Consider the following 17,322-nt stretch of genomic DNA (forward strand, 5'->3'; position numbering starts at 1 on the left):
ATAAAAGCAGACAGAAAAATGAGAGCAAGAAGTAAAAAAAAATAATAATAATAACCATGAAAACTAAAGAACAAGACAAAAGAAGAAAAAAAACATGCGAAAAAAATACACTAAGGAAAGAATAATAACAAGGAAAAAAAATAGAGCACATGGAAGAAGAGAAAACACACACACACACACACACACACACACACACGGCCAACGAATATACCCCCAGCCAGCCGAACCGTTCTAACAAAGGAGGGTCGGACTCGGGTTTTCTTTTCGGCCGCTGGAGTAATTTAATGAACCTTGCAGTGAATCAGGCTCAGCGGATTCTTCAGGCCAATCACGGGGGATTACGAAAACTAGGTATAAATCGCGGCCCTGCAAGGAGATAGACGTTCACGACCTTCTCCGTGTACCTCTTCCGTAATGATCTCCCCTTCCCTGGAGCGCCGACAACAGGTATACAGTCGAACGCACCACCAGAAATAGATAGATAGTTAGTTAGATAGATAGATAAAGAAAATGGTTGCCTATTCGGGTTAACTATTGTATTCCATTGGTCTTTTTTTTGCTTCTTCTTTTTCTTCTTAACAGCAAAGGGAAGATTCGTTTGTGCCTCGTTGTTGTTGTTATTGTTGTTTGCATATAAGTCCAGTAGAGGAGGAACCTTGAGGAGGAAGAGATGGCAGTGGAAGAGAAGCATGTAAAAGACGAGAAAGAAGACGAGGATGAAGAGGAGGAGAAAAGAAAAAGAAGAAAAGGATGATGATGATGATGAAAAAGATGAAGAAATTAGTAAAACAGGAAAAAAATAAAGACAGCTGGGCGAAAAATAATAAAAACAAAATAAAGGAAGATCATAAAACAGAAAAATAAAGAAACAGAAAGAGGAATTCAAAGAGCCTGAGGAAGAGCAGGGCGGAAAAAGATAAAAGAGACGAAAAGAGAAAATCAAGACGTAACGAGGGATTAGGATGCGGTACGAACTTCAAAACAACCTAATGTAACAACTAGGAGCGTGTGTGTGTGTGTGTGTGTGTGTGTGATCACCTTTCACTCATCCAACAGTAAAAAGCCCATAAGAGAGCACTCCCCACGGACAAACAAATAAATGAGGGTAAAAAATAACTTTCCAATAATACTTACACACACACACACACACACACACACACACACACACACACAATGACAACAGTTCATACACAAACAATACATGTGAGGGACGAGAAACTAGAGAGCCACAGCTGACGAGAGAGAGAGAGAGAGAGAGAGAGAGAGAGAGAGAGAGAGAGAGAGAGATTTTTTGTTTGTTTTGATTAATTTATTACACGCAAAGGTGCCAAGCCTAGTACATGTTCAGGATGCAAACTTGGATACAGGCGACTCGTGCCTCACAGGGCACGCTGTGATACTGAGTCAACAGTAGGGAGAAAAAAAAAATTAGCATCCCCCAAAATGTGGATGTCGAGTGAGGATAACATCTAGATTGTTTCCAGACGATAAATATTTACATGTCTCCACAAGTGAGAGTCCTTGCGGTATTCAGTCAGCAACACGTGGACACTCCAAGCAATAGTGTTCAAGGGTGTTAGCATTGGGCGCGTCACACAGCTTGCAGAAGTGAGGCGCGTCCCCCGCCTCGGCCAGCTGCCACACTCGCCGGTATCCAAGCCGGAGACGAGCACACACTACATTATGGCGGCGAACCATGAGACCGGAGCGACGGTACATGTGTGGAAAATTAGAAAAATCAACAGCATTTTCAGGGACATCATGGGACACCAACAGCCTAATAAAATTCCTCAGGTATCAACAAATAAGCAACTTCAAACTGACGGAGGAAACGCAGCAGAAGAAAAGCGAAAAATAAAGTGAATATGGAAAAAAATAGACGAATCCATAAAAAAAAAAAATCTTTCGTTCCAAATAGAAAACAACAAACCAATTTTATGGACAATAGATAAAAGGATGAGAGAGAGAGAGAGAGAGAGAGAGAGAGAGAGAGAGAGAGAGAGAGAGAGAGAGAGAGAGAGAGAGAGAGAGAGAAGCACCATCCAAGACTTTACCGTGGGAGCAGAGAGCCAGCCAGTACCATGGTCGGAATAAAGAGAAGTGTGAGGTCTTAGTACCCTCACAAACATCTTCAGCTGGTCGTTATCGTGACAGTCAGCTCCTGAGTGCAATGGAGGCAGCAGATTCATGGGCAGCAAGGAGTCGTAGTAGTCGTAGTATATAGTCTAGCAGTAGTACCGAGCGTCTAATGCATGACCTCGTGAAAATACTATTGGCAGGGACATACGTAGCTCTTAAACCAATGGTTCTTAACCTGGGTTCGGTGAGCCAGCATCAGGGGTTCGGCGAAAACTCTCCGGAACACGCTGCAATTTTGCAATTGAATTTTAAGCCAGTTTTTCTTTCTTTTTTGTATTAATTAAAATGATTTATTTTTTGTATTATCTAAATATAATAATCGAACTTTAAAATTACTTTTCTTCATTTTTTTTTATTTTTTCTTCATACTCAAGGGGTTCGCCTACTGTGTGGAGGTTTTCGTTAGGGTTCGACGCCTCCGAAAAGGTTAAGAACCACTGTCTTAAACAAAAGGTGCAGGCTGCTTTCTGCATGTGTATGTGTGTGTGGGTGTGGGTGTGGGTATGGGTGTGTGTGAAGGGGGGATGGGGGGGGGGGGGCGTGTCGAGCTTTCACGTTTATCAATAAAAAAAAAGAGGGAAAAATATCACCTGCAATCACTTAGCTATCTATGTTGCTCTTTTTGTTGTTGTTTCCGCGCATGAAAGAAAGAAAATCCCCTTCGATCCTGATTTACCTTTATATCAATTGGACTGACGATGTGCCTCTGTGTGACGAGAGTTTGTGTCTGTGTATGTATGTGGGGTCTCTCTCTCTCTCTCTCTCTCTCTCTCGAAGAAGAAGAAGAAGAAGAAGAAGAAGAAGAAGAAGAAGAAGAAGAAGAAGAAGAAGAAGAAGAAGAAAAGAAAGAAAGAAGGAAAAAAATAAAAGAAGATAAGGAAAATTAACCACCAACAATCATATTTCACTATACAACTTTCGCTTCAACGTATCTTTTTTTTTCACACCTACAAAAATAAGAAAACCAACGATTAAAATTCACGCTATAAGCACTGGCGTTGGCAACATCATTCTCCACGCTAAATAAGGTTCATTCACCCCACACATGGAGCACGACGAACACCTCACACTAGGATTCCTTATAACAAGCTGCCTGACGTTGCATATCGTTGTTGTTTTTCATCTCGAGGAGGAAGGACGAGTCACACAAGAATTCGATTTAACTACCTGATTGGCGGTTTTGGTATTACTTTTCCTATCATAAAGAGCATAGGCGAATCACACCGGGAAGTCCTAGTAGCTAGTTGGTTGACGGTGTATCTCTCTGATGAGTTATTGGCTAATATTCTCCCACTCATGGAGGTAAAATTGGTGGAGTCGACATCAGCCTAATTAAGTGAATCCGCCCGAGCTGTCATTTTTACGGCCAGGTGTCAGGTGTTGTTAGGTCAGGCTCACCCACCCCCATCTTTTGGCCGTAAATTTGACAGTTCATCGGCTTAACCTTAATGAATGGGCCGTGTCGACTCCACAGTTCTACCTCCATCTTCCCACGTTTCGGGCTCCCATGACGACTGTTTCCTAAGCCCACAGAAAAGATTAACAGGGTATCATTGGCAGGTCTCCCGTTCATGGTGCAGAAGTCGGGTTAAACGGTTAAACTATCACCAGGATCACAAAACAGTCCATGAAAAGCCCAGCAACTTCTACGAGAGACTTTTTAAACAGGCGAACTGAGGCGCCGATACGAATACGGTCCTTTTTTTTCCCAGGAGCACGCAAGGACGAGAGAATAAGTGTCTCTTGGCCTTGGGAGCACGGACGAGGCTACGAGGCACACGGGAATCTGTCAGGTGCGGCGAGTGCGTGAGAGGCCTGATACGGCTGACAGTGGCCATGTGGGGCACCACTTCTCAACATAATTTAATGGTCATTATTCTCAGACGCGTCCGCTTCTCACATCAACCATTCCCAAAGGCCGGAAAAGAGAGCAATCGGGTTCTAATGAGGTTGTTTATTTGGTTCATGGTACAGTTGATGGATCAAACATTTTTTTACAGTAGACTAGAGGAAACAGTTCAAGGGCAACAAAAAGTAAACAATAAAGAAAAAAAAAAACCCGCTACTCGCTGCTCCCTCAAAAGAGTCAAGAGGAGTGGCCGAAAGATAGGTCATAAAACTACCCATGGAAAAAAAAAATCCTGCGAAAGCCCTGTCAAATGTGTGCTTGGCCACCGAAATGTTTAAGAATATGGATGGCCCTCTACACCCCCTTATTCTTTCGGGACAAATTACTACTGAATTATTCTGGCGATATAATTATGCCGCCAAGCAACATGTCCTAACGTGTAGAGAAGTAGGATGGGTGTTCAGCATGACCAGGGGGACAGAAAGATTCACGTATTTGTTAAAACTGACCTTCCCTGTACCCCCAAGATAAGCAATGCTTTTTTTTTTTTAGTAAAGGAAGCAGCTCAAAGGTAAAAAGAATAATTGAGAGAAAAAAAAGGCCCGATAATCAGTCCCTAAAATAAGAGCGAAAATGAGTGGCCAAAAGAGAAGGCAATATCAGATGGAAAGGGCCTCGATATACTCTCCTTGTGTGTGTGTGTGTGTGTGTGTGTGTGTGTGTGTCGTACCCCCTACACACACACACATGGGCCTCCGTTCCCTGACCCTTCCCACAAGGCCGACTAGCAACCGTCTTCCTACGCATTTATTCACAGACCATTTCCCACACCAGCAGCAAGGCATGACAGGCAGAACCCGCTTAGTTACACAAGCAATACTAATAAGGCATCGTACCCTGTCCAACCCCTGACCACCACCACCCACAATACTAAAGTCATCATACTACCCTGTTCCCCTCCCCAAACATTGTCGCACCCAAGTTTATTCATATTAGTACGAAAGCAAATGATGACGTGTGTGTCTATGTAACTAGGATATTAACCCGTCCGCTGCGATTGGCACGTATTTCGCCTTCACTGGTAGCCTGGTCACATAAACTCACAGGTCTTTCTCTGACTCTGTGGTGGATAGAGGAGTGTTTCCCATGTGGTATTGGTGTGCTGGATATCCCTTCACTGGTAGCCTGGTCACATAATCTCACAGGTCTTTCTCTGACTCTGTGGTGGATAGTGGTGTGTTTCCCATGTGGTATTGGTGTGCTGGATATCCCTTCACTGGTAGCCTGGTCACATAATCTCACAGGTCTTTCTCTGACTCTGTGGTGGATAGAGGAGTGTTTCCCATGTGGTATTGGTGTGCTGGATATCCCTTCACTGGTAGCCTGGTCACATAAACTCACAGGTCTTTCTCTGACTCTGTGGTGGATAGAGGAGTGTTTCCCATGTGGTATTGGTGTGCTGGATATCCCTTCACTGGTAGCCTGGTCATATAAACTCACAGGTCTTTCTCTGGCTCTGTGGTGGATAGTGGTGTGTTTCCCATGTGGTATTGGTGTGCTGGATATCCCTTCACTGGTAGCCTGGTCACATAATCTCACAGGTCTTTCTCTGACTCTGTGGTGGATAGAGGAGTGTTTCCCATGTGGTATTGGTACGCTGGATATCCCATTAGGCTTCATTTTTCCTCATTGTATTATAGCAGCCACTTTTTGTTCTATTCCTATAACTTGGTGAGATCTTGTAGGAAATCCACAGTCAAGGGGTAAACACTCTTCTTCTTCTTCTTGTGACCCTTTCCGCTTTGCCTCGCTTTTTAGGTCTTCCTTGGTACTTTTTTACACTAAGATGCTTCACTTAATTTCTCTGTGATAGTAAAGATTGGGTTCCGTGATGCGAAATTAAGGATGGGATGTCTCACGATACGGGATGACAGATGACACCACACCCACCACAATACTAAAGTTATCGTACCCTGTCCCCCTCACCCAATACCACCAGCACCCACCACAATCCTAAAGTTATCGTACCCTGTCCCCCTCACCCAATACCACCAGCACCCACCACAATCCTAAAGTTATCGTACCTAGTGCCCCCCCCCCCCCTCATCACCACCAGCACCCAACACAAAAACGGAGTCATCGCCCCCTACCCCCCCCCCCCCCCCCCTTATCACCACTACTTCAATCTTGACCTTCACCGCATCGGAACCTCTAAACAAAGCATTCACATTCAACGTTCACAGTAAAGCCGCTTTAAACCAGTACGAATTTTTTCATACTTCGCTTAGATAGTTCTACGTTAAGGAATAATAATATGGGTATGTAACGTGCATGAATTCAGAGATCCACATTTAAGATAATTAATAAATACGCATGAACTATTTATTATAAACACATGTTAAAGATTTCGTGAACATGTCAGTATTTTCATAAACATAAGTAAAATGGTGTGCTTCAACATATCCGAAGCTGCCGCAGGATGTACTGACATTAAATGCACGACCCTGCACACTGCTACGAGCCTTAATATCGCTTCTTTGATGCCACCAGACGATCATGCAAAGGCACCCTCACAGAACGGATCATGAAAACAACAACAACATGAATTCTTGAGCTGCGACGTCCACTGAGTAATAAGCCTCGCAGATGGTAAGCAGCCAATCACAACCAAGAGGCTGCACCCAATCCCAAGGCAGCATAAAGGGTACACGACCTCACAGCGATATAAATACGCCTGCAAGGGAACCACTGGCAAGTTATTCTGTGTACTGTGGAGTGCCTCAGCGGGTGCACCAGGAAGAAAAGGCAAACAGGTAACTTTCAGGAAGAAAAACAAAGCGTTATAGAAAATAATACACAGAAAGACAACGACGTATGGACAGAGAGACAGGCAGACAGGCGGGCTGAGACACAGACAGGAAAGCAGGTAGACAAGAAGAAACACAAACATGCACGTAGGTTGACAGGCAGACCGATCGACAGGCAGACTGACAAAAAGACAGAGACAGACAGGTAGGTAGATAGGGGCCCAGACAATAACAAGGTAGCAAGGTATGGAAACAGACACATGCAGACAGAGGAACAGGCAGTGTAGACATAGGCAGAATATCAGATATAGACAGACAGACACACATACATACTGATAGGCAGATGAAAAGGAAGAATGGAACACACACACACACACACACACACATTCACACAGCAAGACTACAGCGTTAAAAGCTTCAACGTGGCAGTTCTGTTCTCTTCCTGTGATCGCTATTCGTGCCTGAAGCATCAATCAACCTAATAGGGCGCCATATTGCTTTCCCCCACACATACGCACGACATCAGCACCACCTTACAAGCCACGCACTTCTCTTATCTGCACTTCTCGATAAATCATAAAAAAAAAAAAAAACATTTAAAGGTATCTACCGACACTTCCCACGAGAGAGAGAGAGAGAGAGAGAGAGAGTTCTATACCAAATAACAAATATCATGTCTCGATGTTGAACAGCCAAGTGCTCCTCTACAAAGTGGTCTGCTATAAGTCGTTCATGTCCACGCTCCTCTTGAGTCATCAACGTCTAAGGAGATAAGTTTCAGTAGACCTATCACCTCCAAGTCGTGAATGCTGCACACCACGGCCCGCCTGTTACATTACACCAAACACACAGCTTTCAGCACGAGATGAAGCTGGATAAAGCCAATCTGCTGTCTGCCACATACAAGCCGAGGCAGCAGCTGGCCGGATAAAACCGAACAAAAATTATGCCGCTGAAATTCCACACAAAAATCAGGCTCGGGCAGTGGCGTGGGAGCCCCAGGTGCCGGTAATGGTCCTCGATGTAGGCGGCAGCGGTGCCACTTTCAGCAAGTTATAACGCCAGAATTCGTGTTTAACAAGCCTCGTCACGGAGCCCCGCGCCGCCGCAGCTCCCCCCATGGGCATGCCGCCTCCCACCCTCCCATTTCACCTCTTGTGGCCGGCATGGAGAAAAGAAAGCAATCTTAGTAATGAAATATAATTTTTAAAAATATTATAACTACAATATCATATCAATCATGATGAAACTGCAATTGTTGCATTAATAATGACGATGATGACCACGGTCGAGAATAATAATAATAATAATAATAATAATAATAATAATAATAATAATAATAATAAATTACAACAACAGAGCATTATTATCAAAGCCATTTACTGTTTCAGCAACACAGAACACAACAGTAACGATGGAAAACTGAATTCGTCTCCACTCCATGGTCAGTTACGGCCACTAATCGCGTTCATCCTGATCAACGTGCAAGGAACAAGAAAAGGACCACCTCGATCAAACAGGGCTGGACATTTCAAAGCAAAACTGTCATATACCTGAGGTGTCGCAAGGCTGTGCCCACATTATTGCTTAGCATCACCGATTGGCTGCTTGCTGGTTAGGGTTTTAGTGACGCAAAAAGTCTGCTGCTGTCACCGGTGGCTCATTGGATGGCGTGACGGAGCCGCCATCGCCGCCACACCTTGGCGTGCAAGGGTGGGCCTTACTGCGGGACCTCAGATAGCCGATTCGAACACAGCTCTGATTTAAATACATAATCCATCATCACATATCCTCAATGTATTAAGTTGGTAGAGGGGAAGGGGAATGTGCTGTACCCGGAACCTCTGGACCAACGCGACACCTCCCAGCAGTCAACAGTACTACAATAATGATATTATATCTTCCATGAACGGGGATACATTCTGTTGTCGATACCTCCCACAGAGAGAGGCGGATAGACATGCCTGGAACACCGCCATGACATTTATATATTTGAACGATAACAGGGGCTAAAGTAAAGCGACAGTTCGTTCATCATGACCTACGTTTGCAAACCCCCAAAGACTCCATGCATTAATAATGCACTGAACACACACACACACACGCACACACACACACACACACACACACACACAGTTGATGACATGGATACTGATACAGTCTGTTTGTCAAATAGTCCCCCAACCCCTCCCCCACCACCACACAAACGAAGAGGCTATGGATCATGATATCGCATCCCTTATCGTGGCGTTTCAGTGCCGCCAAGCCACTGGACGCAGTGCGACTCGTCGGGGCAGCAGTGTCCGTGCCGTCCTACAACACAGGGTTAAAAAGAGGTACTTTTAACCCTGCTACAGCATGGCGCCTCGTGAGGGTGACGCCCAGAGTGGTGACAGCAGCATCAAGCTAACCGCTTACAAAAAGTTTCCAACAAACTACCCGCACAAGACCTTCCAGGAGTGGCTAAGCGCGAAGAGAATAGATGATGATGTTGGTCCCTACTGGCGAGTGCACGACAAGCTCTATGACCTCACAGACTTCATCGACAAACACCCAGGAGGTAAGTTTTAATTTTCTATTGAGGTATATGGATGTTGAATTTCCACTACCTTCAACAACAATCAACAAACATTGCTATTAGTGTTTTAATACATAATGATCTAGATTCAATGCACGAGCGTTCCCCTAAAGTCGGCCTACATTCCCGAAACAAACACGTCATTCTGTTGGTCTGGTCCACTGATGACTCGCTGTCTTCAACTTGCTTGTATATATTGCATGTGTATCATATACGTATGTCTTATCGACCGCTGATTTGCACTGTTTTAATCGTAATTTACAGCTTATATAGGTTTTTCGTATCTTGTCTACACTATATTTGTTCTCTTCAACTTCTGTATATTATCAGTTTTTTTCCGTATCATATTTACTTTTTTTCATTGTAGCTGCACATTGTGAGCTATGTGTGTGTCCTATTATGATGCATCTTTTCCTCCACGCCATGGTCCCATTTAGGTGTAGCCTATAATCTGATACTTTCAGGGAAGATGTGGCTGCAGGTGACCAAGGGCACAGACATCACGGAAGCCTTTGAGGCTTCACACTTCGGTGAAGGACCGGAGAAGCTCCTTCAGAAATACTACATCAAAGACACCAAAACACCCAGGAATTCGCCGTACACCTTTCACGAAAATGGCTTCTACAAAACCTTGAAACGAAGGGTAAGCAGGTGCTATAGTACAGTAAAGATTAGTTGAGTGCATTGCAAACAAATTCATACAGATAGTAGACACTAACAGATATAGAGGTTTTGCAGTGACGTCACGAAATAGCGTCGTCTGCACCTTGTGCGTCGTCTGAAAACCCGCTGGTGGTCCCCTCCCCAGCAGAGCGAGCAGACGCACCACCTGTGCCCCATCCCTAAGTCACTACCCGCGGGCAAATGGAAGGACCTTCAGCATCATTTGTGTTAAGTGATTACGCGAGATCGCTCGAGAATGCTGCGAAGCTAAGATACATCGAAAAAATCAGTGCTCTTGGAGGAGGAGACTGGTAGACTGGCTGTCTAGCTGGCTGGCTGTCTGGTTGACCGGTGGGTGGACTGGTTGCCGGGTGGGTTGATTGACTGGCTGATTGGTAAACTGACTGTCTGTCTAACTGACCGACTGGATGGCTGACTGGTTGACTGGATGACTGAATGGGTGGTTGACTGACTGTTCCTCTGCCTGGCCGATCTCCTGTTGCTGACCAGTGATGGCCATGTAGGCAGCACAGGCAGGCAAACAGGTGAGGGCAAGTGACGACAGGTGAGGGCAGGTGACGGCAAGTCACCTTACACTACGCACTCTTGGTCACTTCCCTGCGTACACTTATATACTCCACCCAGCACTGACCTCTGTCCCTCTGTGCACTTTGCTTCCACTGAATTTCCTTTCCTATTTTCTTCCCCTGCTTGAGCACCGCCATGCGTGTTTACCTCCGTCAGCTCATGTAAATCCCGTTCCAGAGTAATCCCCCGCCACACAGTAAGCTAGGGGACCCGGGCAATACCTAAATGAGTGTTACTTCATGTAATAATCTGATCAGTCTTACCTGTAATATTTACCTCTGACAAAATGAATACTGCGCTGAGTCGAGATGAAGCAGACGGCCGCCAGTTTTCCCTCCTCACAGTTGCTATCCACTTTCTGGATTCGCTGGAAATCTATAAAATGACACAGCATCTTTCCCGTGTCTTTTAAAACATCCAACCGCACAGCATACGTATCCCATGACGAACACACAGAGCACTTGTGCAGCCGCCACCAAGGTTTGCTTTGTTAAGTGACAACAACCACTGACCACCAAGATGGCCGTGCAGGCCCGCGCTACCCCCGCACCCCCAGTAATGACGTTAGCTGCAAAACCTCTATACGTGCGTGACTTTACTCGGCCAACAGGTACGACCCATCCTGAAAAACCTTGGACGAGGCCCCTCCTGGAAAACAGTGCTGATCCAGGACGGCTTGGCTCTTTCCTATGTGCTCCTGACGCTTGCTTCAACAGCATTATCTTCCTACACTCTTGCAGCTTTTGCAGGTAAAATGTGAGGGAAACAGTGTTTGCCTCCCATATATTTTTTTAGTAATAAAATTGCAAATATATATATATATATATATATATATATATATATATATATTTATAAATATTTATATATATATATATATATATATATAATATGGCAGAGAAAAAGACTGCCGATACTTCAGTCACTCAAATTAACTCACTTTTCCAGGCACTGCTCTCGCCTTTATGGTCGTTTGTGCTCACAACTTTTTCCATCAACGTGACAACTGGAGAATGTATTACTATGACTTGTCACTTCACTCATCTTATGAATGGCGCGTGACCCATGCCCTCTCACACCACCTTCACACCAACACGGCCAATGATATTGAGATATCTGCGCTGGAACCATTCTGGGAATTGTTACCAAAGTCTGACAAGAAATTCGTCCAGAGATATGCTGGCTTCATCTACGAACAGGCATTAATTGCAGTCATTTACTTCATGGAACTGTCAAAACGGATGTATAATGGATTTACTGGGGTAACACCACTACGCCCAGAAAATTTCTTGATATTCTTGGAGTTGCTAGTGATGGCAGCCATTTCATCATCCTTTTGGGTGGCTCTCAAGTAAGTATACTTTATAAAATGTTACAGAATCAAATGATTTATGACTTGGGAAAATACAGTGAGGGACTGTCAATTTGAAGGGAATGCAATCCTCACACCTCTTTTATAAGATTTACAGAGTATTCGTGAAGATGATCAGATATTACCAATAATACTGATGTTAAGGACATAATTATATTCGTTTTCATTTCAGGCTATTTCTGACCATCCACGTCACCTTCAGTATTGTATTCCTGAACATCGGTCTGACCGTAGCCCATCACCACCCGGACATTTTCCACGATGGGGACAGGATGAGGGATGACCCAGACTGGGGTCTGTGCCAGCTGGATGCAGTGAGGGACAGGTACGAAAGCACTTTGTTCAGTTGAAGTCTCAGAATCACTCAAGGTAAAAGCGACGCTATCATTCAACCAAAAGACCCAAATCTATATATGCCATGAGGACAACCATCCATTCTACTTCACAAACAATTATCTTGCAGACTATCTCATTATGCATTTTATTCTTAAAGGCTATTTAAGACAATTCAAGGACACCGGTAAAAGAGAGGACAAAACATGGACAAAGTGTAACCCACTGCGAAAAAACATAAAAACACCCATATGATATTATGATAACATTAAGAAAACCGAAATTGGAAACTAGAGGAACAAGAGAGAAAGGAATCGTAACGTCTGGAAGAGACTTAAGTCCTGCTGTGGAAATGTACAAGCTGATGACATGTCTGTCTGTCTGTTTGTTTGTATGTATGTATGTATGTATGTATGTATGTATGTATGTATGAGGATGGATGGAAGGACTGACCAATTGGCTGACTGATAAATAGAGTATCGGAAGAAAGGCAGAAAAAGCAGCTGGACATCGCCCGCTAACAGCCTTCCCACACTCAGTTTTCATGTGCGCTACTTTGCCATACAATGACTCACCTGCAACGCACCAGCTCTCTATGAGCGCAACACCTTACAATCTGTCTCGGTCAGAGCTCAACGATTTTGATATAAAAAAATGTTCAAAATAACGAAATATTTAAGCATTACAAGGACAAGCGAGATGTCTTATTACTTTATTTATTCTTTTAAGCGTCGGACTACATTTCGTTGAAGCTTCAAGACACTCAGTTGCTTGAGCCAAAATTTCTGCTGAATCAGTTTTATAAAATTTTCTTTGTCATTATTTATTTTTTCCTTCGCCTTCTCTTTTCAGATACGAGGTGGCGGGTAACCTATTCCTAGTGCTGATAAGCTTTGGTGACCACACCCTGCACCACCTCCTGCCCACTGTTGACCACTCCAAGCTGAACAGCCTCTACCCGGCCTTCCTAGAAACATGCAAAGAATTCGATATTCCGTTTACCTTCATGAAATGGTCAACTTTGGCGGTCGGAAAGTACATGCAGATGGCCAGAATCACCACAAATAACAACTATCCGGGATTTAAGAAAAAAGCTTCTTAGAATTTATAATCAATTGGCCAAATATTATTACAACGTGATCTACCTTCCTTGAATCCATGTAGTGAACTGAAAGTTAGAATATGCTCTACTAAACACTCACAATTTTTATATAATATAATGGACTCAACTAGTTAACCTGATACTGATGTAATACTTTTTGGCAGGTAGGGAGTCATTCATTGTTCATTAATTGTTTCATTGTATAGGAATAACATAGGTATGTCAGTTATTATATAAGTAGAACATGAGTGCGGGGTTCCAGATGTTTGATATTGTTATCCAAAAGCTTGAACTTATTTACTGTCGGGGGCGATTCAGAGGAAGTTTTGGATATTACAATATATCAGGGAAACTGCTGGATTTTTTTCTAAAACACACACACACACACACACACACACACACACACATACATATACATACATACATACATATACACTGACTGATTATGAGCAATCTCCTTTCAATAGCAAATTAATTTATATTGTTTGATGTGGAGATACGAATTCAGAGATAAAATTCCTTCAAAATGACGTTCGCGAAAGGAAATTTGAGTCTATGTAAGGTTTTGTATCAAAATATAAAGGAACACTATCTTGTCAAAACCGATGAATATTAGAGAGTTAATTCTAAATGCATCAACTGTTCTCATACCTTGTGTTACAACTTCAGCTTATTAGTCATGTATGAAATAAAAGATTTCTACCTAACGATAAATGTGTGTGTGTGTGTGTGTGTGTGTGTGTGTGTGTGTGTGTCAAAAAAATCATAGTTTATGTGTAAACTCTACTAAAAAAAGAGTAAACAGTGGATATGGCTCAAGATGGTGCTTCAAGATCAGACAGAGAAAGGGGCACATCCACGCCGCTAGTGCATGCAGGGCCGTGATTCCCTCTTCGCCAGGCCCCGGTGAACGCCTTCCTGCCTATCCCGAGGCTTTCCTCCGCTACAAAACTTCCCTTCACTCGCACGCCCGTGTTTTCCTTGTCCAGAAAACATATTACGTATTCATGAGATCCGGCCGCCGCCACAACCCTTTATTGTTGGCAGACGTAAAATTACGCGTCAAGGCATTTTCAAAGGGCTGTATTTTGCGAGCTATTTTAAATAACGTGAATTTACGAGGGTGCCTACTATCCATATCAGACCCTCTGACATACCGTTTTTTGCAAATATCTTTCAAACGAAGACTCGGATCACCATGGTGCTTTGGCACAGATTGTTTCACACACTCCGATAATTTTTGACGCTATTGTGCATTGCCAGATGCGGTTAATTATGGCGTTTACTCTTGACAAAACCTGCGTGAGCCATTTACACATTGGAACAGGTGAGGCGTGACGTATTTGTGACGTGTATCCACCAATTACCTCCACCCCTCATTTACCCTACTACCATCCCTCCCTTTTCCTCCTCCATATATATATATATATATATATATATATATATATATATATATATATATATATATATATATATATATATATATATATATATATATATATATATCTCTCTCTCTCTCTCTCTCTCTCTCTCTCTCTCTCTCTCTCTCTCTCTCTCTCTCTCTCTCTTTCTCTCTTTTTCTTTCTCTCTCTCTGTACACGAGATGTGAAGCTATGCACACATATGACTTGTCTATAATGGCGGATAACTCCAAAGTATATGCCAAGTATGGTTGGGTGTTTTATGCACACGACCCTGATTCCTGTTCCAGCGAAACTGGATGTTGCTTAAGTGCTGTATGAGGTTTGTTTGGCAATTATACAACCACTGAAAGTTCAACAAGTATATGACACTCCTTCCCACAGGTTCCGTTGAGCGTATGATGGGATGAAGTTTGTATCTGATGCTTGATCATTTGTAAGATATCGCGTAAGAGACGAAAAGGAATAAGGGTGGAATTGAAGCGGGAATTCATTGCAGAGTAAAAGTTTCAAACGAAATTGGAGAAATATATAAATAATTTATTCTGATGTTAGGAAAAGACTGCCATACGATATGGGTTCATGTAAATATGTTAAAAAGTCATAGCACACAAAAACAGACAGCGAGTATATGATGGGTGGATTAATAATGTAAAGAACTGACCACATACGCTACTTTCATATTCACCACCATCGACAAACAGGTCATCCTCGTCATCACTGTTGATGCTGATGCAGACGGCATATAATTTATATTTATCTGCCATTAATTCAAGTCAGACGTGTGCATGGACTGAAGAGAGAGAGAGAGAGAGAGAGAGAGAGAGAGAGAGAGAGAGAGAGAGAGAGAGAGAGAGAGAGAGAGAGAGTAATGATGAACTGTAAAAGAAAAATATTATGATTAGGTGTATTTTATCAGACGCACACACAAAAAAAAAAAAAAACGTATATTCTTCTTAATAAAATCAGTGTTTGAGGTAAATGTTTGTAATTACCGCTTTTTTGACGTGGGAATGGTGGGGAGAATTATGGGATGGTTTGTCATTATAATTATTAACGCTAATCACCTTATGTTTACGCAGCAGTGAAATGTTAAGCGCCACGTGTATGTTTTTTCTTCAGTTAGTCTCTCTCTCTCTCTCTCTCTCTCTCTCTCTCTCTCTCTCTCTCTCTCTCTCTCTCTCTCATAACATTCCACTTTCGTTACGCCCCCCCCCCTCCCCCCTCACGCCCCATCCTCCCCTTCCCACCCCCTTTCCACACTATCCTTCCTTCCCATCCCATTCCCTTCCCACCCCTTCTCTATCGTCCCCTCCATGCACATCCTCCCATTCTTACCCTTCCTTCCCATCCCATTCCCTTCCCACCTCTTCCCAATTCTCCCTTCCTTACACTCCTCCCTTCCCATCCCATCCTCTTCCCAATCCTCCCTGCCTTACCCTTCCTTCCCTTCTCACCCCTTCTCTCCCTTACCTTTCCATTCTATCCCCTTCCCTACCCCTTCTCTCTCGCCCGCTCCTCCTCCCCTTCCCTCCTTCCCACCCTTCTCACCTTTTCCATTCTATCCCTCTCACCCCTTCGCTCTCGCCCTCTCCTCCTCCCTTCCTTACCCTCCCTTCCCACCCCTTCTTCCCGTCCACACTTCGTCACACTTCCACAAAAAAAGTCAAGCTCTGTCCCAACAACCATACAACGAAAACTGGACTGCAGGACCGCTATTTGAGGACCACATTGACAAAGAAGAGGAAGTAAAACGGGTTCTGTATGAGTTCTGGAAAAAGAGGAAAAGGCAGCGGACTCCAACAACCCAAGAATAAACAAGGGGAGGCCGTTGCTAAGGCTATCGTGCTAAGTCTATCGTGCTAAGGCTATCTCCCCGACCTTCAACCGACCTGAACTGAACATACAGATCTTGTCCGTTTGTTTGTACACTTTCCCTCTTCTCGCCCACACACAGAATCACCCATAAGCTATTCATAATAATCTACCCCTGCGATGAGCCCTCTCAGGAAAGAAGGGAAATGACTTGAGAGAGCATAACAGTCTTCCTCCTCCTTCCTTCGTCTTGACCTGCAACGCCACGTGCCTGCCTTGTGTGTGTGTGTGTGTGTGTGTGTGTGTGTGTGTGTGTGTGTGTTCCCTTCTTCGTTAAGTGATAAGGATGACACTTGTTTGCCTTCCCTGCAGATACAAAACCAGCCTCGACATCATTATTCTTTCCTTGTTATCAGAAAATACCCAAAGCTTAAGCTGAGTAATGGCTGCACACACACACACACACACACACACACACACACACACACACACACACACACACACACACACGTGTATAATGGTTTCAAACTCTCGAAGGCGTCCTCAGACCCAAATTTCAATTGAATTTTATCCACGACATTACAAGTTTAGGTGATGATTTTGGGTTCAGTGAAGTTAGGATGAAGTAAAGAGGAAAGAGGAGGAGGAGGAGGAAGAG

The 17,322-nt window shown here is 43.6% G+C and overlaps 1 protein-coding gene across 7 annotated transcripts in view; it reads left to right on the top strand.

Moving 5' to 3' along the window:
- The first annotated feature begins 6,644 nt into the window (after nt 1-6,644).
- The window catches only part of LOC127002204 (cytochrome b5-related protein-like), a 29,567-nt gene continuing 18,889 nt past the window's right edge, over nt 6,645-17,322 (top strand). Inside the window, exons 1-7 of one of the 7 annotated variants that reach the window (XM_050867976.1) lie at nt 6,645-6,801; nt 9,052-9,355; nt 9,838-10,016; nt 11,235-11,373; nt 11,570-11,972; nt 12,166-12,318; nt 13,179-13,853. In XM_050867976.1, the coding sequence (XP_050723933.1) occupies nt 9,154-9,355; nt 9,838-10,016; nt 11,235-11,373; nt 11,570-11,972; nt 12,166-12,318; nt 13,179-13,428 (1,326 nt within the window). In that variant the 5' untranslated portion in view covers nt 6,645-6,801; nt 9,052-9,153 and the 3' untranslated portion in view covers nt 13,429-13,853. Of the gene's footprint in view, nt 6,802-9,051; nt 9,356-9,837; nt 10,017-11,234; nt 11,374-11,569; nt 11,973-12,165; nt 12,319-13,178; nt 13,854-17,322 lie in introns of those variants that run through there. The other 6 variants (XR_007755876.1, XM_050867922.1, XM_050867943.1 and 3 more) reach the window with 6 other exon arrangements.

The sequence above is a fragment of the Eriocheir sinensis genome, chromosome 2, assembly GCF_024679095.1.
Source record: "Eriocheir sinensis breed Jianghai 21 chromosome 2, ASM2467909v1, whole genome shotgun sequence".
Classification (NCBI taxonomy): Eukaryota; Metazoa; Arthropoda; class Malacostraca; order Decapoda; family Varunidae; genus Eriocheir; species Eriocheir sinensis.